General features: G+C 39.7%; 1 protein-coding gene across 5 annotated transcripts in view; it reads left to right on the forward strand.

Annotated features, from left to right (window-relative positions):
* Window positions 1–20709, forward strand: part of EFCAB7 (EF-hand calcium binding domain 7) — a 42802-nt gene extending 22093 nt beyond the window's left edge. For 3 of the 5 annotated variants that reach the window (XM_053244653.1, XM_053244652.1, XM_053244655.1), the window contains exons 3-14: window positions 1681–1892; window positions 2165–2251; window positions 3479–3674; window positions 4574–4698; window positions 7744–7885; window positions 8265–8374; window positions 9554–9711; window positions 9872–10005; window positions 15040–15188; window positions 15973–16182; window positions 17342–17449; window positions 19574–20709. In XM_053244653.1, the coding sequence (XP_053100628.1) occupies window positions 1681–1892; window positions 2165–2251; window positions 3479–3674; window positions 4574–4698; window positions 7744–7885; window positions 8265–8374; window positions 9554–9711; window positions 9872–10005; window positions 15040–15188; window positions 15973–16182; window positions 17342–17449; window positions 19574–19648 (1706 nt within the window). In that variant the 3' untranslated portion in view covers window positions 19649–20709. Of the gene's footprint in view, window positions 1–1680; window positions 1893–2164; window positions 2252–3478; window positions 3675–4573; window positions 4699–7743; window positions 7886–8264; window positions 8375–9553; window positions 9712–9871; window positions 10006–15039; window positions 15189–15357; window positions 15441–15972; window positions 16183–17341; window positions 17450–19573 lie in introns of those variants that run through there. The other 2 variants (XR_008305947.1, XM_053244654.1) reach the window with 2 other exon arrangements.
* Window positions 20710–22491: the final 1782 nt, after the last annotated feature.

The raw sequence follows: 22491 nt of genomic DNA on the forward strand, positions 1-22491 counted from the left end.
GCTTGTCTTCCCAGTAAACGAAACTATCCACAAATAGCAAAAAGTACCTACAGGCAATTGCTGCAATTTGGTAACTCATGCTGCTGGACTCACATGCCCACCAGGGCTTTTAAACTTACTTTAAAAAAAGAAAGAAAGAAAGAAAAAAGAATAAGCCCTCTGGCAAATTGTTGTGGAAACATGGCAGAGTTTAAAACTAGCTTGTGGTTCAGCACTGCAGGGGGCTGCTGTTCAAGGAAGCAAGTCAAAAGCTCCATTAGGCAACTGCAAGCTCTTACATACGCTTAAAGAAGAAATCTGGATTGTGGCAGGATTTCCATAGATGATTTTGAAACTTGCACATAGATTGCGATGTTTCCCCCCTCCCCTTAATTTCTGCAGCCACTTTTGTTAGACATTGAGGCTCTCCACACAAGCAGTGTAGAAAGCCTAACCAGGCCTGCTATGCCTGCTCTCCCCACAGACAAGCAGGGAGCCGGTAGGGGTGGTGGGGATCGGGGGCCTCCTCGCTCCCAGAAGTCCCAGAATGCCCTGCACGAGTGCACAGGGCATCCTGGGGAGACCCCAAGACCGGGAGGTTTGTTTTAGCCTCCCGCCAGGGTTTTCCTCATGAGTCGCCACAGTGCAGAGCCATGCCACAGCGTCTCACGATTGGGAAAATGGGGTTAGTGAAGTGCACACTCCGCTAACCTTGTTTAAGGGGAGGGGTATTTTTGGAAGCTTGCTGCCGGGAGCTGCACAGCTCCTGTTTCAGCACATGACCAGGAGAAACTGGGCTAGGCTCCCTTAGCCTGATTTCTCCTGGTCGTGAGAATAGCTTCTCTGAATTGAAGCTGTTTCTATTAAGGATGAAAGGTCAGAAGTTTCCATACTGTTCTACTCCTCAGCACTATATCAGTTAGCAACAGGTGTATTGACTATTACACTCATGTACAAAGAATTTGTTCTGCTTAAGGATTTCAGGCATAGGTTAAGACTCAAAACGTTGAATGTAGGGTTGTAACTATAATAAGGCAAGGGGAGACAGTTGTCTGGGGGCCCACTGCCTTGGGGGGCCCCCAGAGGCAAGTCACATGACTGACTCCTCCAGCTGTGCACCCGCCCCGGCTTCCTTCAGTTGTATTCATCCTCCGAAATTGATGTAAGTGTTAAGACCTGGAGCTACCAGAACAACATTCATTCATTCATTCATTCATTCATTCACATTTATATCCCGCTCTTCCTCCATGTCTTTCTCTAGTACCATTAAATGACTTGCATCATCCACAATTTACAAAACCTTTTTAAAAATAATATGAGCTTCAATGAGGCAGTGGGGGAGGGGCATATTAAAATCTTGTCTCTGGGCCCACTCCAACCTCCTATGCCCCTGGTTGAATGTGTGTTCAGGTAGGATACAAGAGCTGCATTTTCAGAAGCAGAAACTAAGTGACTCCGTTCTGAAATAAAATGGAGACTAGATTCATGCACCAACAACTACTTACTTGGGAATGAGTGTATGCATATTTTCTGTTAAATACCTGTGGACACTGCACTGAGGATCTTTAGTTAGTACATAGCAAGGGTAAGTGGTACCTTCACTCAGAGAGAAATTCAAATTATCTTGAAGATTGTTTTGAGAAAACCATACATAGGCTCTGTCAGTGTCAGTAAATGTTAATATTTTGTTTCACTGGGCAGTGCTTCAGCAAGCTGGAAGAAATCCATCTCAGAAGACAGTTAATAAATACTGGACTCTCCAAACCACCAGTCTGAATTTTGATGATTTTTGTTCCATCTTAAAAAAAGAAGAGCCGATTACGAAAACAGAGCTGCTAGACGCATTTGCAAAACTGGATGCAAATAATAATGGCTGTATCTTGCATAGTGAACTTTGTAAAATCCTTACAACAGTAAGTACCTCGATTGGTAATTCAACATATGGATGGGAATGATTTGCTGATTGTGAAACTTGCAAAGTGAGACTTTTAGATTTCATAATAATGTTAACATTAATTGCTAACCCAGCTTAATCAAGATATTTTAATATTCTGATCTCAACATCAGAACTACAAAACAACACAAATATATTGAAAACATATTAATTACAGTTTTCTTCTTTATTATAACTAAATAATGTGGTGCTCTTCTTTTATCAGAAACCTATGCTCTCATTGTTTTGCAGCAAGGTGAAAAAATGACTCTTGATGAAGTCAATGCAATCACTGAACTGGCTGATGTGAATAATGATGGCAAGTTTGACTATTACAAGGTATAGCGTATAAGATGACTGTGTTTGACTTAGGGTCCCAGATTGCCTCTACCAGGGACTTTTCACACCCTTAGCATTTAGATTAGCCTTAAGCTATTCAGCTAGCCAAGGCATATGAAAATCTCCAGTTTAAACAGTTGAGCGGGGAGAACAACGAGTAAGCTGTTGCTCAGGTGGCCGGCCCACTTTCCCTCTGGGGCCTGGGTACATTTGTCCCACCCCTTGTTCATTTATAACTATGCCCCTGATCTAGATCTGGATTCTAGAGCTAGAGATCTATGCATGTATTATGTACATGTAACATGTATGTATGTATGCATGCATGCATGTATGTCATATTAATACTATGCAATTATAGCCTGTACCCCCTGGGGAAAAGGAGAGAGTTACTTGAAGTTCCAGAGCAGGACTGGACAGGAGCTCTACATAGGACCTTTTGGGGTGGAATCAGTGGCACCTGTACCCCTGAACTTTGGGGCCAAGGTCCAGGGCCTCCATACCCCCTGGGGGTCCTCAAATCCTCTTTAGTCTGTCCTAGGTGGTGTGGTTGCCGCTGGCCTGCACTGCACTGGCCAAGTGAGATTATGACCTGTGCTAGGTGCTTTAGAGACAGAGTGGGGAGTGGGGAAAGAAATATGTGGGATAAATAAGAATAGGGGAATGATGTCCACGTATGGGGGGGGTGCCAGCAAGGAGGGGGGCCTCTAAAGGCCTTTAGATGAAGGCTCCAGAATTACCTAGGTGCACCTGTGTGTGTGTGTGTGTGTGTGTGTGTGTGTGTGTGTGTGTTATAAAATCCAATTGCGGATCAATTTTATCTCTAGAGTAGGTAAGGCAGTGTTTCACCTACTCTAAACCATGGCTACATGGTTCATTACAAATTTCTGTCTAGATTCATTGAAAAGAAAATGCTCTTTTCTTAAAAATTTGACATAAAAAACCAGTCTGTCCACAAATATGTCTGGTAGACTACATAAATCATATGTTGTGGTACCTTTCATTTCTTTTCTCTCAGTTGTGTGATCTTACTGAATCATGGCTCCATTTTATTGTGTCACTTGAGAGTGGTCAGTGAGATTCATGAAAACAAAATGAGGATTGAACTTCCAGAGGAAATATTCCTTATCTATTGATCTTTTTCCTGCTTAATAATGTGTGTGTGTTATTTTCCTTTTAAAATGCTTGAAAGACTTATAAGCAAAAGGGAATTATTTTTATTGTTTACAGTTTTGTAAATTGTATATGACAACCAGTGAGCAGTGCCTAAAGACTGCACTAGAGAAACTGGAGGTTGATAGTAATTTGAAGCGTCAGCAGTTTGGAAGTCAAATTGAGACCTCATCAGAAATGGCAACATCACCAGTTACTAAATCATTGCCCAAAACTGCAAGGAAAACAGAACCCAGACCAATGCTAAAAAGAGGTATTTATTTTTTAGGCACAGAACCTCCATTCTGTGGATTAACCATCCTATGTCTCCCTCAGAGGTAGAAGGCCTCTGAATATTAGTTTCAGGGGAGCAACAGCAGAAGATGGGACATGCCTTCATCTCCTGCTTGTGGGCTTCCCAGGAGCATCTGGTGGGCCACTGTTGGAAACGATGCTGGACTAGAAAGGCCTTAGGCCTGATCTAGGAAGGCTCTTCTTTTGTTCCTATGGTAGAATAGGTTTTTGCATTCCTGAAACGTGTATTCCAAGACCCTAACCTCAAAAGAAGTTTGACTGCATCTCTCATCTCAGTTTTTTTCTTTACGCTAACTTAGCTGGTTTATGTGTGACTGTGCCCAACGGCAAAAGAAAAGATGAGTTGCTTGCTTCATTTATTGTGGTTTTTCTTTCAACTTTAAAAACGTCTTGCAAGATTTGTTTAGTTGTTTGTACATTCTCATAACTATACAAATCAAAGGAAAATCACAGATATGTGGCAAGGATTGTGACCATGCCTATTTCCCATGAATTTGCTTCCAAATCTGAGGAGGTTTTGGTGGTGGAGAACCTTCATCCTGACATGACTTCATAGTATTGCATGGTGCTAACTTAATGCTACTTGGATTTTCTAACGTTGGAGTGCAAATGTTACTTGGCAGATGCATATCAAAGTAGATACCAGCCTACTCTAATGTAGATGCAAGAGTACTCTGGCCTAAGTCCACAATGCCATTTTTACCCAATGTGATTAATCAGTTATAAGGGAAGCCTATTTTAATGGATCATAACGTACAATATCTGTTATTCCACTTCATCATCATCATCATCATCATTATTATTTTTTATTATTATTAAGTTAATACCAGGTAGTATGAATAAAACTCTGTGTTATAGGTCATTGCAAGACTTCTTCGCGACCTTCCTCAGCTCCAAGTTGCACAGTATGTGTTTCTTCTGCTAACAGCTTGGGTGCCAGCAGCAACAAAAATTCAAAGCTCATGGAGGCAAATGCAGTCAAGGTATACTTTGTTAATTCAATTTGACTTGGGCTCCCTCTCACCAGGTACACACATTGCATTTTAAATAGGAAACCATTTTTCTCTCTTTTGCAGCTTATGTTTTATTAACTGCTTGTCAAGGGCAGCAATATAGCACACAAAGATTTCTGGTTGCAAAACGTTTTTATATAATGTTGGTTTTGCTGACATCCTGTTATTTTGGATCATTTTTCAGGTGTGAAGGTTTGCTAAAACAAAACATGTTTTTTTCCATATAGGAAAGCACTCTTGGATAAAATTGTTAATGACTGTTTGAGAAATGCAGAATTGAATAATTTATTAGTACTTTAAATGCTTAAGTAGCCTGAAAGATAAATAATATCACAGTCAGTTATAGGAAAGGTAATTGGAAATACAGTAAATATCTTCAAACCTACTCAGATCAGAAGACATTAATTGGTAAATATACACTGTAGCCTGAAAATATTGACTTTTATTTAGACTAATAAGTTTTACAAGTAATTTCTTTTAAATAAGTCATTCATTCAATATCCATTCCTGTGGGGAGAAAGACAACAAAGTCACTTTGCTGAGTCAATATTTGTAGAGTGTTAATATTGATCTTTTTCCCTTTGTTTTCCCTTCCCTGATTCAACCTTTACTAGTTTTCTTTCTACAGAAAATAATAGCTAGAGAAATATAAAACATTAACTGGAAACTGCTAAGGTACATTAAAAATTTGCACCTTGAGACTTCTGTGTGAGGGAGAAAGAATGGTTATGACCACATAATATAACTGCAGCTAGAAGACTGAACTGATTGTTCTCTTGAGCTACATTTTTGTTTCAAATAACAACTCTGTATTTGTTATTGAACTCTGAAGTCCTTTATATCTTTAGCATTGTTAGACAGTGACATTTGTTCGATATTAAAATTTAAAAACGTCCTCTCCAAGGATTTCTTTTCTGTGTGTTTAGGTATCTGAACCCCTATGCAATTTAGCCTGTAATTCCAACATGTTCAAAGATGATGTGTAGTGTATGAACACACATATAGTTTTCTATTAGTAGTAACTGGTTCTATTTCAACAGCCTAATAGAGTGGTAATGAAAAGTAGCTTCCTAAGCTTTTGTTAATGGAATGATCTGACTGGAAACTATAAAAGAGATTAGAGAATTCTGTACATTAATTAGGGAAGTTCCTAAATATTAGTTTAGGTTTCTCTCAATACAAATCAAATTTTCTGTAGGACTCACACAAACACTTCTCAGTCCATATTTCATGTATCTGTTATGTTGTATTGACTAACCGTCAGTACTGTTAGCTTGGGGATAATAAGGTTGCTAGACTTAAAAGTTAGAAGTTTTCAAAGGCAAACTGCTTTATAATGGAAGACCTCATGAGAGCTAAATTCTGTGGATAGCTGTTTGCACATAAAGTGGATTGGATGTGCAAGAACTGGGAGCTGGTAGGAATTGGAATATCTGTTCCGTGGAGTGCTGTGGAGCTACATGTTTATTCTGTGTAACAGGAATATTCTGAAATAAGCTTCTATGTCCTAGTAATTGTGCACTCCCAGAAACTAAAGTATTGTATGGTATTGTATTGTATTCATTTTTTGAGAACTTCAATATATCAAGCAGCCCTTAGGTATCAGGTTTGCTTTGTATGTTCTCCCACTTCTTGTAATGTGCTGTAATTACACTGGGGACACTGGCTTGTGGGTCACAGGCAGAGATGCATGCTCTATATGGGGAAGATGTATGAGCTTCCTTTCCCATTGCAACATATAGTCAATGGAGAAGCTTCCATATACTGTCCAGTTTTCACTGGTTCTTGTTATCCACAGAGCCATGGAAAATCCAAAAGAACAGGACTGTATGGCAACAATCAGGGATTTCAAGTTCAAATCAGAGGCATCCCTGACAATTGGGAATACTTGATACATAAGAAGAATTTTAATCTGCAAGCCTATCCCCTTCCAATCCAGCACATAAAAGTTACAGGTGTAAAGTACCCACAGTATAGCCCTTTCAGTTATTTTGCTGTATAAAGTGGAGCAGCATGTGATAAATTGTAAAAACATGCATTTGAAAACTACTTGAAGGTCCTGTATACTGTCTAGTGTTGAAGGTAAAGAACTCCATACTTAGACTATGTAGAAGAGCTATGGAACTTGTGATTCTTCACCCTCTACTCTGCAAGTAGACTCTAGATTAGGAGTGCACAATTCAAATGCCCAGTGGGCCGGAACCAACCATGACTTGCGGGGCCTGAGGTCAATTTTCAGCACATTAATTATTATATTAACATTAATTATTAAACATATTAATGAAAGTGGGGGGCAGAGGGTTGAAGTCATGGGGAAAGGTGAGGGGAAAGAGAGATGCTATCAGTGGGGTCTGGCCTAGGGGCAGGGGACATCTGGTCTCAAGTGGCCAATGCATTGAGCCGTTGCTGCTTGTCAGGTAGAATAGGCCAAGAGCTATTCATCACTCCTGCTGTTGCTGCAGGATATTTCTACCTGTGGCTGGATTCGGCCCCTGGGCCTTACATTGTGCAGGCCTGTTCTCGGTGGTAGCATGCCCAAGTGCATGTAGGAATAAGTTCTTATACATAGACATACATAGAGAAATGTATATATAAAATATTGGAAATGAATGCCACACAATTCTACTCAATTTCATGGCAAATACTTAAAGGAAGCCAACATTTGAGGAGTTGCTGGCATTTTGTTGATTCTTGGATTTAGAAACAGGTAATTTTTCTGGTCCACAAGTGGTTTTAGGGACTGCAGCACCACCTTATGCTCTCTAGAAGCATAACAGGCCACAGTTTTGGGGGTTTAGCTTTGTTTTGAGCTTCACAAGAGCTTTCCATAACATGGACAATATTTTGTGTAGAATGATTCCAAACAAATTTCTCCTGCCATTTAGACATTATAAAACCACTCTAGCATTTATTGAAAATTGCTTGTGTTTAAGTTTTCAGTATTAATCACCAAAGTCACTGCCCCACAGAAGTTCAAGTATCTTCTTATGTGTTAATTATTTGATTTGTCATTAGGAATGGCAGTGTGTACAGTCCAAAGGATGCTTCTTCTTGGAGGACAATGGCATGATAATTAGCCATAAATACAAGTTGCTCTTATCCCAAAGATCTACAGTATGTATCACCATTAAGCCTGTAAACCTTAGCCAAATGGACGGTAAGAACACATCTTTTTCTAGGGGTGGGAAACTGATAAACACTCTGGTTTCATAGAATTGGATAGGGAATGAACAGTGAGTGGCTTATGAATGGTCTTCATCCCAAAGGAACATAGTAACTCAAGATCAGTTTTGACACTTGTAGAATTTTAAGTTCTAGGAGTCACGGTTAAAACTAGCTAACTGTTATGTTTGCCATACATAGTCGAAAATGTAACTTTGTACATTCAAATCAGTTTACTGGCATATGAGACCTTTTTAATGATACTCACTAAAATGCTATGGATTCATCTTGCATCAGGCAAATCTGGATTCAGCTGTGTTACTGAGTTAAAATGAGATATTTGCTTATTAGACCATGTTGCCAATTTCTTGTAGGAAAGTGTTTCCCATGGTTAGCAATGGACACTGCTTTGTACCTTTTCAAGGAAACTGAAACTGAAGAAAACCTACAGTTTGTGAGCTCCACTGAACTACGAAATAAAGAGGTCAGAGGCATTTTGAAATCTCCTCTACTGACTTAAGTATTTATTTATTTTGGATGTGGAAATAATAATACATTTTGGACTGCTCTGTCTTGAAATATGGGGCACAACAGAAGACATGAAGGGTAATTCTTCAATTCCCTTTCCTCAAGAACATGACTAAAATTTTAGCACAGAAAATGCACAGTTATAGTGCATTTACCCATTTCCCAGTTGTAGTACAAATTACCCATTTGTAGTGTACATCCCGATGTCTGCATTAAGGTCTCATTTCTTGCAGGGATATTAGGACTGTTCCTCACATATGTTGCAATTCTTTGATTGCAAACATATTCTATCTATTCCTATTGTGACTGCCATGTGGATAGTTGGAGTGTCAGGGGCACCTGTTGATCATTGTCTGCTTTCCAGAAAGAGACACCACCTCCCCTCCTTGCTCTCACTGTTTTGCGAAATAGTTTGTTTTAAACTACTGTTTTGTGTGCGACAGTGTGCTTCCCTTGCTGAACATGTCAAGCCAGAGATGCGGTTAGGTAATTTTGGAGCCTGAACCTAGTGGGTCAGTGGAAAGACCAGTCTTATGAGGCAGGCTGACTCACTAAGTCCAGGGCAAAGGGTGTGAGTTGGGTAGACCAGGCTTCCGCCCCAGATTTAGCACGTCGGCCCACCTTGGAGGGCCTGCTGACTCCAATTGATAGATCAACTCTCCCCGGTAAAACAGGCCTCAAAATGGCGCTCAAAACAAATCAATTTGAGTGTTTTGAGGTTGATTCATCAGAACAGCCGGCCTTGGCCACTGTTTTGATGATTCAATTTGAGGATTTTGCAATTCGATTCGAGCTCAAAACAAATTGCAAAATCCATTTCATGCTACTCCAAACATTTAAAGGAAGTATACCAGTGCCAAGCTTGCAAAAGCCAGTGTTCATCTACACTTTACATGTTTACTCTGCCGAATGCCCGTGTGCCCAGGCAACGTATGAATCAGCTCTTCATGGCAGTTCTTGCTGAGTTTCTTATTTCTAAGCTCAACACTCAGGTCAGGGAACTACACTGGCTCTTGTTCTATCTTTTTAAAAATCTATGTGTCTGAGAGAGCACATTACTCAGAAAATGCTTGAGTGAATATGAAAAATGATGGAGGTCTCAGATATCCCAAATCATTGTTTTTCTTTGTGGTAGGTTTTTGGTTGGAGAAGTGAACTTGGAGCAGGAGTCTATTGGATCATTCCTTTCACCACTGGCTGTAAATTTAGAAAAGTGAAAAAGCAGATTAGAGGAGAAGCCAAACTTGTATATAGAGATTGCAATGGAGACTTGGCACTTACCAAAGAGTTCAGGTAAGGCAGATTCGCTTTTGTGAAGTTTAAGCTCTCTGTGCTCTTCATATTTTTGATTCAGTTTTGTGTTGTGAAACAATTTTCTTAAGCGATTATTCACAAGGATTAAATTAAGAGAAAACATGATCCTTTAAACTATTTTGTCTCTTCAATGTTTTAGAGCAGTCTTATCAGAAATATTTGAAATGATTGATTTGGATGGGAATAGCTCTCTCAGCCTGGAAGAATACAACTTCTTTGAAATGAGGACTAGTGGTGAGAAGTGTGACACTGAAGCTTGGGCCATATGTAAAGGTAAGCTTGAATTATCTCTTTACAAACATAGCCTCTCTGTCTATGTGATAGTCGAAACATAATGGAGAGCCAGAATTAAATCCTTCCTTCACTCAACAGCCTCCAGCCTTAGGAACATATGTGTTCCCTCCTGACCTTTGCACACAAGTCTTGGAAGAATTCTGATTCTGAACAAGCCAGGATTGATCATTGTGTCAGAACTGAGCAATCCTGGCTTATCTAACCAGAATTCCAACATGAATCAGAATTTGAACCTGGCATACAGTCCCAAGTTCCAGTCCTAGTTTATTTTGGAACTCTGGTTAGAATAACTGTTACGTCAGTTCAGATGTAATAAGCAATCCTGGCGTGTGTTTTAGCCAGAAACAAGTTAAATCTATGAGAAGGAGCACCAATTTGATTTGGGAACTGCCTCAGTACTTCAGAGGGCCCCAGTTCAGTTCAGCACTACAGGGGGGCAGGATTCTACTTTGCTTTGACCCAGTTTGAAGCACTTGCTTGTATTCAGGACTGAAGCTTTAGGCCTTCTCCCTGCCATAAGAACACAAGAACAGCCCTGCTGGATAAGACCCAAGGCCTATCTAGTCCAGCATCCTGTTTCACACAGTGGCCAACCAGATGCCTCTAGGAAACCCACAGGCAAGAGCTAAGAGCGTGCCCTCTCTTCTGCTGTTGCTCCCTTGCAACTGGTATTTAGAGGCATCTTGCCACTTAGGCTGAAGATGGCCTATAGCCCTCAGACTAGTAGCCATTGATAGACCTGTCCTTCATGAATTTGTCAAAACCCTTCTTAAAGCCATCCGGGCTGTTGGCTATCACCACATCTTATAGCAGATAATTCCATAGGTTAATTATGCACTGTGTGGAAAAGGTCTGTACTGTTTTCATCTACACAGGCAGGAGACAAGCTGGCTTTTCTTTTGTTTTCTTTCCATCATGGCAAGGGAGGAGCAACTGCACAGCTTGGCTTCGAAAAAGATGCTCTTAGAAGACATTCACCCCCTCTTAGAAGACATTCACTATAGTTGTTTTTTTCAGAGTTCTGCAGCAGCTTCTGAAAAAACTACAGGTCCCAAGATACCATGTGCTATTCTCAGCATTGCAGGGGAAGAAGGAAGAAAAATCTTCTAAGAATTTCTTTCAAATCAAGCCATGCAGCCACTGCTCCCGTGCCATGCTGCAAGAGAAAAATACAAGTAAAGCTATCTTATCTTCTGCCCCTGCCCAATAAAACAGAGTGGCGGGGAGGGGGATAAGCTTTGAAGCTGATGAATTGGGACTGGTTTGGCTGGATTTGATCAAACTGGAGAGCAGTTCAGTTTTTGTCAGATCTGACTGCATCAGCGTACTTCACACCATTCCTATCTGTAGAAGAATTCTTCTGAGCCTCATGCATTCAAGAGATGGGAGAATGCGTACTCCCAAGACTAGGGGACATTGTATGAAGCCAGGATTTAATGTTGGCTTTGCATTATATCTGAACTTGTGTACTTTAATGACCAGGGAAATGATTGAAAGCATTTTCAGATAATCAGATATTGTATTAAATGTAATGCTTACTACATAGACTTGTAAGCCAACATTCAGACTAATGTCGCATAAATGCTTTTAACAAAAGCATGTGTGCAGTGCTAGCCTCTGTGTTTCTGAAGTGAGGATGCTTTTGCATAAGAGCTCAATGATCAGCATTCTCTCCTTGCTCCAAAAGTGCTCAGAAACACATCCCTGAGGTTCTTATAGTCTTTTGGAAAGAGTGCCCAAAATCATTGTGCTCTTGCACAAGAGCACCCTTGCTCCGAAAGCAGAGGGTGGTGCTGTGCACATGCCTTTATCAAGATAAAATATTAGAATGTCAGCCATTGTATATTAACAAATCGACGTGGTTGGGAAGAAACACTGAAATATATACAGTAATTTAAGTTTTAGGTCATTGTTAATGATGGCTTGAATTTATTCATACTCAGCATTGTTTCCAGTTCTTCTTCTTCTTGTTTTATTATTATTTAAAATGTTTATATTTTAAGTTCTCAAAGCAATTTACACAGAAAAAAGAAACCTACAGTTTCAACAAGTTGAACCATACCATACAGTAATGTACCAATATAATTCAGTATCTGAAGATGTGCCAGACATCCCTTTGTCATCTTCCTGCATATTACTTATTGCTTTGTGTTGCTGTTACTACTTTCGATTACTTCATCAATTCATTTATTCTTTTCTTTTTTAGATGGCATCTCTGTAGTATCAGAGGCAACTCTTTTAGTCCCCTGACTGTCATTTTCAATCTCTTTTCTAGCTCCTCCATTTCCTTTTGCTTTATTTTCCTGCTGCCTGAGGTCAGACTGTCAGATGTTCTTAATAGGGGGTAATATTGGAGGAAAACACAAAAAGACAAGCCCTCCACTGCTTTATCTTCTCAGTGGCCTCTGCTCTTGCAGCTCAGTAAGTCTCATATCAGGCATGGGGGCATTCCAGATGGTCATTTTGTTGCACAATAAACGTACAGTTGTTATTCATTTGTTATGGGGGATCCAGACGTCTTTCCCAAAGGTAGTGTTTATCTTTCATTTTACCAGCGTTCAAGCAGCAATATTTTCTTAATGGGAAAATTTGATGTTTTTCCTCAGCTAGCAAATATTTTATAGTTTGAAGTGCTGTGTGGAACATAGTTATGAGTGTCACAGACTTGGTCAGTGTCCATGACCTCATCCATAATGAGCAATATACTTTCTGCCCCTTATTTCTTAGAATTTTGAAAGGTTTGTTTTACTTTTAGTTTGTTTTACTTTATTTATTTATTTAAAATGGCTTCTGCACATGTATAGATGCAGAGCTATCCATGCTGCAAACAAATTCCGCAAACAAATCTTTTCAATATGAAAGTGGGGGAGGGTTGCTTGCCATACAACAGCACTTGGGGGGGGGAATCATTCTATATCATTAACTCCCCATTGCCAGCACTGAAGTACACATCAAGAGGAGAAGGAGGCGGCCTCCCAATCCATTGTGTGAGGCCATAATGCTTATCAACAGGGAGGGTTTTTTATTTTTGTTTGTATGGAAAGGCTATACAAAATGTCAACAATTCTACTGGATCAGGCCCTTAGATATGCCTATATTTAGAACTTGGCCAATATGCTTTCAACTTTTGCTTTGAATTTTATATATCTATTTATGTTTTAGTATATGAGGTATGGGAGAAAGGAAGTGACAAAAGATATTTTTCTTTTGTTTTCTGGAAAAGACTCCGCAACAACACTTAGAATGTGGTTGTGTACATGTCAGAACATACCAAAAGCAAATGTAGTGGATGGATTACCTGGCAATTAATCAGCTGCAGGGTTCAGATGAACATCATAAATCTTGAGAGCAAAGTTCAAGCAGTTTTATAATAGCATCTGAGCCCTTAGATGTATTAAATTTGTTATCTCTTTAATATTACATTGTAAAAAATTTAGCATTGTTATGAAGGTGAGAAAAGAATTTTTTAAATTCTGTGCCAAAAGAGTATTTCAGCTTTGTTTGCTGACATCAAAGTACTTCATTAACTGCTGTTATTTTTTTATTATTTGTAATTTATTAAAGGTGTTTTTCATTGTTTTAACATCCATGTGAACAATGCAATCCTACAGTTCTTTGCTCTGCACTTACCTTCCCTCCCATCAATCCCCTCCACTGTTCTCATTGCCCTGTGTAATGACATTGAAGCTTAACAGACAAAACAGATTAAGAAGAAAAGGAAAGAAAGAGAAGAAGAAAGATTCAGATGATGGAATGCATTTGCTGCTCACATATTTGGTCCACTCCAATAGTTGGTCCACTCTATGTTTGGTAGGCAAATGGATCAAGAAATTCTCCCCATATGTTCTTGAATTTGTAATCAGAACCACATTTGTGAAACACAGCTTTGCTAGTTCCAGCAAATCAATTGATCAGTATCAGGCAGGGTTCCAGTTTTTAAGTCCTGGAGCACCAGCCTTTTAGCAATGATTTTATTTTATTTTAAATATTTGTACCCTGCCCCTCCAGTATACTACTGCTCGGGGCAGCTCACAATGTTAATAAAAAGATGCAATGTGAAGTAAAAAATTAATAAAATTAAGTTAAAAGACCAGGCTAAAACCACATTCAAAATTACAATTTTAAAAAAAGTTTCAAATTAAGAGTTATTAATAAAAAGCTAAAAACTGAAAACTATAAAAACTAAATTAATGAACCTTTCAGGTCCTAGGCTCTTTGGCTGAGAGAGAAAACTTCCAATGGTAGGAAGTAACCCAGTAAAATGTGAGTTTCCTTGGAGCTGCTGGTGGCTTTAAGGACAAAGCTCAGTCTGGCACAGTGGTGGCTGGTGAGGGCAGCGCTGGACGATGGGGCAGCGAGGGGCACCTTTAAAAGTAAATTAGAAGGTGCTTACTTGTGGTACTGCCATACCTGCAAGGTGCCTTGAACAGCGGTGCTCTGCCCAGCATCCTGTGTGGTGGCGGTGCTGCCCCAGCACCCACCTGGCCTCTGCACATATGTGGAGGCCATTTGTGTGGTTGGCAACATGCTGACCACACAAATGGCCTCCATGCATGCACAGAAGCCACTGCCGCATGGGATGCCAGGTCGTACGTGAGGCAGCTTGCAGGCATGGTGGTACCATTGGTAAGCACCTTCTAATTTACTTTTAAAGGTGTCTTTCTCCACCACTACCCCCCGGCGCCTCCCTCAGTGGCCGCCACTGATCTGGCAGACACATCACCCAAAATGAATGGACTACCATGCATTGCCAAAAAAGTGAACTAAACCTGCCCTGTGTTTTTGCTCCTCTTACTGGAGCAGAAAGGGAAACATGGGATAAAGAACTGGACCCTCCAGTCCGCTTAAGCAATGGAAAACTGGACAGGCCACAATTAATAGACAGAGAGGAAGCACAGGGCATAGAGATGGAAGTGCTGACCATATTTGGAACATTTGTTTTTTCTTTGTATGTATTATTTTTTATAACAATGGTCTATGAAAATATCTGCCTTATGTTTTCTTATAAAATAGAGAATTTTGACATGAAAAACAATGAACTCACAAGACAGGGATTTATGGACCTGAATCTTATGGAAGCCAGTGACAGAGGAGGGGATGTCAGTAACCTCTGGGTAACTTTGCTGTCAATGGGCTACAACAAAGCACTGGAATTAACTGAGGTATGAAAGAATTTGGGCAGGAAAATAAGTAGTCACAGCGAGTAATTTTAATGTCCTTCCTGCATGGTGAAAGCTAATATTTTATTTGATCCAGTGAACTAATTATGCAGTTATAACTGTGCACCTCAACTTTTGCAAGCTGGTTTGTGACCAAATTATTGTATCACAGCTTGGAGAGACTTGGATTGCCAGCATATCAAATACTTGTGCCCAAAGTAAAAGAATCACAAGCCCCACATCTTTTATTCAAAGGTAAAACATCAATATTTTCTGTAGTCCAATAGGAGAAAGAGACTAAGGGTGCTTTCAAATTGGCAGCTCCTAGAGCTATCCAGTCCTTGCTCTTCTATTATAAGCTACAAGTAAAATTGCAGTTTGTCTTTACGCACATCATGGGAGGATATAGAGCTTTCTGTGTTTGTACCTTCTGCTGTGTTCCATCCACAGTAGGGATGGAACATGACACAGCCGTACAAGTAAGGACAGGGCAGTTCACCTGAGTACACCATTCAATTTTTTAAAAAAATTATTTAATTTGCTCTAATGCGTTTTTTTAGTTTAGGTGCTATTACCCACCTTAAAAAAAAAAGCTTTCAAAAGGTGTTTTAGTGCTTTAAAAGATCAGGGGGGAAATGAGGTCCTAAAATAGCACTGAGGGACATGGAATCAAATTTTTGTTTCTTTATACATATATACATATTTGCACTGGAGCATTTTTTTTAATCATTTAAGCACTATAGTGCTTATTATTGTATATAATTAATGCATTTTTCTTTCCTAATAGGCATGCCCTTTTTCTATTAACATCTATGCAGAAAAATGCAAACCCAGAATTAAACCTGTTTGCTTGGAAGCAGGCGGTGAACAACTTAACAATGCCATTTGTATGAATGTGGTTAACAAAGGAGATGCGAAGCCAGTAGACAGCAACGGAAATATAATTATTCACACATACCAAAGTGATACACGGATCACCTCTGTTGTTGAAAACAAGGTATTGTATGGCATTATTATTATTATTATTATTATTATTATTATTATTAAAACTACATAGAATAATAGAATTAGGATAAACTTATCCATGTACTCCTCTCTGGGATCCTCAGAAGAAGAGTAAAATGGAAATGTAAAATTAAAGTTAGAGCTGGAAGGGATCTTGAAGTTCTTCTAGTTCAGCCCCCTGCTCAGTGCAGGAAACTGATGCGCATCCCTAGCAGATGGCCATCTAGCCTCTGTTTGGAAACTCTAGAGAAGATACATCATGGCATGAGGCAAATTGTTCCACTGTCAAACATCTCTTGGGAGGCAGACATTAGGATGAAATTCTAATTTGCTAAATATGCTTTCTTGTATAGATGAGGATAGATCCACCATCTACTGTTTTGCCTATCCACACCCAACTTCAGCATATACGTTAAAAAAAAAAAGGCCCACAAGGGGTTAATCTCATATCCACGAGTCAAAAGCAAAACTTTATTTTGCCCTTTTAAACCTCCTCCCCCCCCCATTTTGGGGGCAATTTCCAGACCTTGGGGAACTTAACCACTGCAATCCCATTATCCCGTTGATTCAGTATTTGTGGTTTTCATGTCATTGGTAATAGTGGAGAATGGAACCCCTGTGAATACTGAGGTTCTCCTGTAATTTCAACCCATTGGTTCTACTCCTACCCTCAGGAGCAACAGAGAACAAGTCCACTCCTCATTCCATGTGACAGCACTTCAGATATTTGAAGACCACACTTGCAAAAGAATTTTCTTCTAAATATACATTTGTATTTTTATTGCCTACTTAATCATTTGGGTCCAGGCCAAGGCCATGGGTGTCCCCTAACCAAATCTGGACCTTCAAGTTCAGCACCTCTGAAGTTAGTGGCTTGAGCTAGAATTTGAAGTGTAGCAAGCAGAAAGTACTGCTTGCTACACTTCATTTTTAGTATGTGTTCATCTTTAGTATATAAATTATGCCTGGGCAATCCAGAGATTCATACTGCCTATCAATTATAGGTACCAGCCTTACACACCCCTGCTCTCTGGACCAAACAAGAAAATTGCATGATTGAGCCTGTTTGCTTTATTTTTCTAAAAAAATAGTGCATGTGGTGGGAGGAGGGAGCTTGAATGTCTTGATGTTAATGTTGCTTTTCTTTACAGTCTGAGGTTAAAGCAATCATTCATCTCAGTGGTGAACAGAGTAAGAACTGTGTGAATAATAGAGGACTCAGCACTTTTGCTATTGAAGTGGCACCCAAATCCATGATGGTAATTTTAGTTACTTATTTAAAATATTGAGACCCCACTATTTGACCAACCATGGTGGCTTAAAATCAATTATATGTTATACAATACTATAAATAGTCCAACCAGATATTAATGTTTAATAATTTTAAATATACATTTTAAACAAAAGTTTCAAGATAACTATTTAGATCCTACTTTTTGCAAAGAAAATTCTCTTACAAGATAGATCACATGAAAAGGAAAAAAGTTGTCAATTTTGTGTGGAAACACTCTTCTCATAAAATAATAGGAGAGAGTAAATCCAGATTTTCTTTTATTTTTTTGTCCACTGGGCCCATGGGACACCTACCTACCCACCCCATTCATATCTGTTCAGCTCAGTTCTTCTACTTGAGTCCAAACTTATGTAGAATGAACCTTTGGACATCTGTGTGCCCATGCCATTTTTGGCACCTCTGGGGAGCCAGAATCCATATTTATAAATGTGTTATATGGCTATAGGGGCCAAGCAGAGCAGAGTTGCTGCAGCAGGGGCGTAACTATACTATGGCAAGGGGAGACAGTTGTCTGAGGGCCCCTCCAGAGGCAAGTCACATGACTGACTCCCCCAGCCATGCAACCGCCCGGGCTTCCTTCAGCTGTATTCATCCTCCAAAATTGATGTGAGTGTTAAGACCTGGAGCTACCAGAACAGCATGTCTTTCTCTAGTACCACTAAATGACTTGCATCGTCCATAAATATATAAATTTCACTATGCTTTTTGTTACCACTATTCAGCTTCATTTAAGATTTCTTTACTTCATGAGCTGATCTTCATGAGCTGGGGGTGCATTTTAAAATCTTGTCTCTGGGCCCACTCCAACCTTGCTACGCCCCTGTGCTGCAGGACTGAGGGCTGTCAATCTACTGCTTATGTGCTACATCATGAGCTATCTGAAGGACTCAGCTCCACTTTTTACAATACCAAAGTGCATGGCAGCCTGATTGTCTGGGGCTTGGGTATGTAGACCCAGATGGGAATTCTGCTTGTCTGAGAGGGACATGGTAGGAGCATGCCTTCCCTCCAGCTCATCCCTTATGGTCATGAACGAGCCACAACCCACAATTGCTTACACTGCAGCCCTCCCAGGTATATTTTGAATTGCTGACATCATATTGTAGGGGAATTCTATTTTTCAAGTATAAACAAAAGGACAAACACATTCTTGTTTTTAAAATTGGTAGATAACCATCTGTAGGCGTTGACTAATATAGTACACATTAACCCAAGAAAAGCCTTCAGTGATGTGTAATAGTGGGGGAAGGTGTGGTTAGCCACTGATCCTTGGTATATATGACAATTGTGAAGTTACAAACATGTATACATTTTTCCGCTGTGAAATGTTGGGAGCTAAGCCATTAGTAACTCCCCCAGGAAACTCCCAAGCAATCTTACTTCAGAGAAGCAGTGACAGCACTCCATTTGAAGAATTGTCTCTTCACCTATTAGCCCTTCAATAAAACATGAGTGAGCTGTACTGTTCTCTGGGTCTGGGTTGAAAATAATATGACCTTTGGCTAGAGTTACTTGCTAAGTTGATTTTATCAACTTTTAACTCTAGCTTAGCACTGAGTTTTATCTTTTATAGGATATATCTATAGATTACTGATTATGACTTTATTATGACTTATTACTTATTATATAAATGTTAATAAACAACTTTATTTGTTAGCCACTCCATAACAAATGGACAGCTCACGACACAGTATTAAAACATCAAGTAAAAACACATAACACATTAAATCACAACAACACACACACACACACACACACACACTGCAAAACAAAATACAAAACAATTTTAAAACTTTTTTTAAAAAACAAGTTTTAAAATTCAAATTTAACCATCAAAATTTAAAAGGCCTAAGTGAACAAAAAGGTTACTCAGGATAAGATTTACACTTTGGCTTAAAATGATAGTTTTCCAGAGTCCAGGAAAAGTGTGGGATAAGAATTCAAATAAATCAAGGGGGGGAATCCTGTACTAGGTAGGAAAGTTAATATATGCCACTTAATGATTTGAGTAGTAAATAATTAATATTCTGCAAAACCCAAGGAAGGTATAATAAACTGTTATTTCCTTTTTCTGTATTTTTATATGCAGATCTGTCAGCATGTCATGCCACTGAATGACCAAGAAGAATGGATAAGCAACTGTGTTTATTCTGCCTTGCCTTAAACTGCCATAATTAGGAAATGACTGTATCCTAGCTTTTGTAGAAAAGATCCAATCTTGGACTGCTTCTTTGTTATATGGACAGCTTGATTTATCCCATCATTTTGGAACTGAAAATATGTTCTGTTTATTTTGGAACTCCATGGTTCCAGTTATCTTTTTTAAAGAAGTAATATCTCACATCTGCTCATTTTTGGCTTTCTGGGCACTTTCACACAGCTGACTGTCATCATAACCAAGGGAATGTAAAAAGCTGGTCCCAAAAGCCAGTTTGTACATTTCTAGATGCTCCTGCATATAATGACAGATACCAGTCCAGTTTATAAAATGGAAATTAAATGTTGGATCATGGTTTCTCAGCTCCTGTCCATAGTGGAAGCTCTCTGAAATTGTTTTATTAAGTCCCTGTATGTAATGAGATGCTGTGGCCCATTCTCTTGGACATGGCCCTAGCAATAGTCATCCTTACCTTCATAAACTTGAGCCTTTACTCTGCTGCATGCTCCATGTGCAACTGCTCTTTAAAATTGTTTAGAGACTATAGCCAAATATGCAGGCCCATCTCCTTTTTCAACCTTGTGAATGATGGGGTCATCAGGAACAAACCATTGTGCCATTGTCTGCTCTATCTCACAGAAGCTGCTAGTCTTGATTTAACGGAATTTTACTAAGACTCACTGTGCTTGGAATATTCAATTATTTCTGTATACATCACAATTTTTACCAAGAGTATCCATTTGAGTATCAAGTATGTGCTGAAGTCTCAGAGAAATATGCTCATTGGCTCGTCCACATGAATAGACTTTTTTTTGGTAAAGATTTGTGAAAGTCTGAGATTGTTATCTTTTGGAAGTAATATGAACTTATTTTATTTGCACTGGCATTTCATAGTGAGGATTATGTTAATATTAAGCAATATTTACCATTATTTTAATTTTATTTTTATCTGTATTTTAAATCTATAAGTATGTGTGTATATTTTTACATAAAATATGTAAATTTGTGTATACACACACACACCCCTCTATATATACACATACATATGTTAAAAAACTTGAATGCTGTCTCATGCCCAAAATTTTCAGAGTACAGAGACTTCAGTCTAAAAAACAAAATGGGTTTTAAGTCACCTGAGGCTTGTGAATTGTAAACTGCTATCTTCTTGCTCGCCTAGGTGCTTTCCAGATTAGACCCTGCAATGGGGTCACGTCTTATCTCGGAAGTGTGCTTCCACACTTCCTATGTTGTGACACTGCAGTCCCTACGCTTACAGCAGGGTGCCATTCACACTTCCAATGGCTTGTTTCGAATTTAATTGCTATGATATAGAGCTAGGACGTTGTATATCCGGCGTAAGGAAGTTGCTGTTTTTTTCGGCTTGTTAGTTTCCATGAGACTGCTCCCCCTGCTGTTTCAAATGCGACTTTCCTGAGTGGAGGCATTTTGCTGGTGTTGAGCAGCTAGTCTGAAAAGCGTCCTGAGCTGGTATAAACAAGTATGCATGCACTTTATCATCCCCCCCCATCCCGTCACTTAAAGGAGTAAGTACTGTGAAAGATCTTCAGCCATGACAAAGTGCTAAAGTTCTCCAGGCATATTTCATAATGGTTACACCTTAGTAAACCAAATTATTATTGGCTAAGGCAGTTGTTTCATTTTGGGGCAGTTGTTTCATTTTTGCTACTGACAACTGAGCTGGCATTCTCCATCTATTAAGGAGCAAGTGCTTTCATAACTCACAAAATTAGCAACTGTGGGTTCAGCAAGGGATAAAGTGTGGGCTTCAACAATATTTCAAAGAAGTGTTAATGGAACTGCCCTGGGGTGATTGATAAACACCCCTAAATTTGCATTTGGGCTTGCATGGGGAAATTAACTCTGGATAGGACTATTCCACGTCAGATTAAATTTACACAAAGTTATGGACCCAGGAAATAATTGAACTGAGGCAAGGTTGAAGGTTCAAAAATCAAAATGAGTTTTCATTGGAGGGAGGGGTACACTGGAAAGAAATGTGTGGTTAAAGCAATCCTGTTAAAGATACGTTCATCTGCAAGGGGGGGGGGGGTTTAGCTTAAAGTCCTAATTGTATAAATTCCCAGGCAGGCAAGAGAAAGAGGCTTTAGAGAGGAGGTGGCTGGATTTAAGAAAGGGAAATAGGGATAGAGTTGGGCCCAGCAAGGAGTAAACGTTCATATCACTTGATCTGGGCGAAGACACCTCAGGGCTCCGAAGGACCTTGTTCCTCAGGGACAGCTTGGTCAGAGGCAGGAGTGAGAAGACCAGAGGGGTTAAGATAGAGATGAATCCATGAGAGTGCCTCCTCCATGGAACCAGCTTCTTATGTTGGTGAGCAAGAAAGCTGATCTGGAGAGTGGCACGAAGAACTGAACACAGCCTGGCGTGGTGGCCTGTGAACAGTAAATCATCCAAGCAGCTGGTAACATCAAGGTAGATGGTATGCAAAGAGCACACTTGATCATGGAATTGGGGCTTGATATACCCAAGAATGCGGCCTGGGGCAACATGCCTGTTGTCCTTCTATGCTACTTAGGGTATCCCAACATAGGGAGGGCATGTATCTGATTCCCTTTCCAATTTGCCTGTTAGTACCCAAATCTAGGGGCAACTGGCCCACTGTCAACTAAGTGACCTGTCCCCATGTGCCACAAGCTGAGGACTCATGCTCCTGTGAGACTCCTGAGCATGACAGGAGTGAGATCTCCCAGCTGGAGAGGCTCAAACACAAGTTGGCGGTGGGGGGCAGGGTGTGCCTCTGGAAGCCTAAAGAAAAGCATTGCTAGTAACAGAAGTCAGAGCTTCATGATTTGGATTTGTTTTCTGAG

The sequence above is a fragment of the Hemicordylus capensis genome, chromosome 4 (genome assembly GCF_027244095.1).
Source record: "Hemicordylus capensis ecotype Gifberg chromosome 4, rHemCap1.1.pri, whole genome shotgun sequence".
NCBI lineage: Eukaryota > Metazoa > Chordata > Lepidosauria > Squamata > Cordylidae > Hemicordylus > Hemicordylus capensis.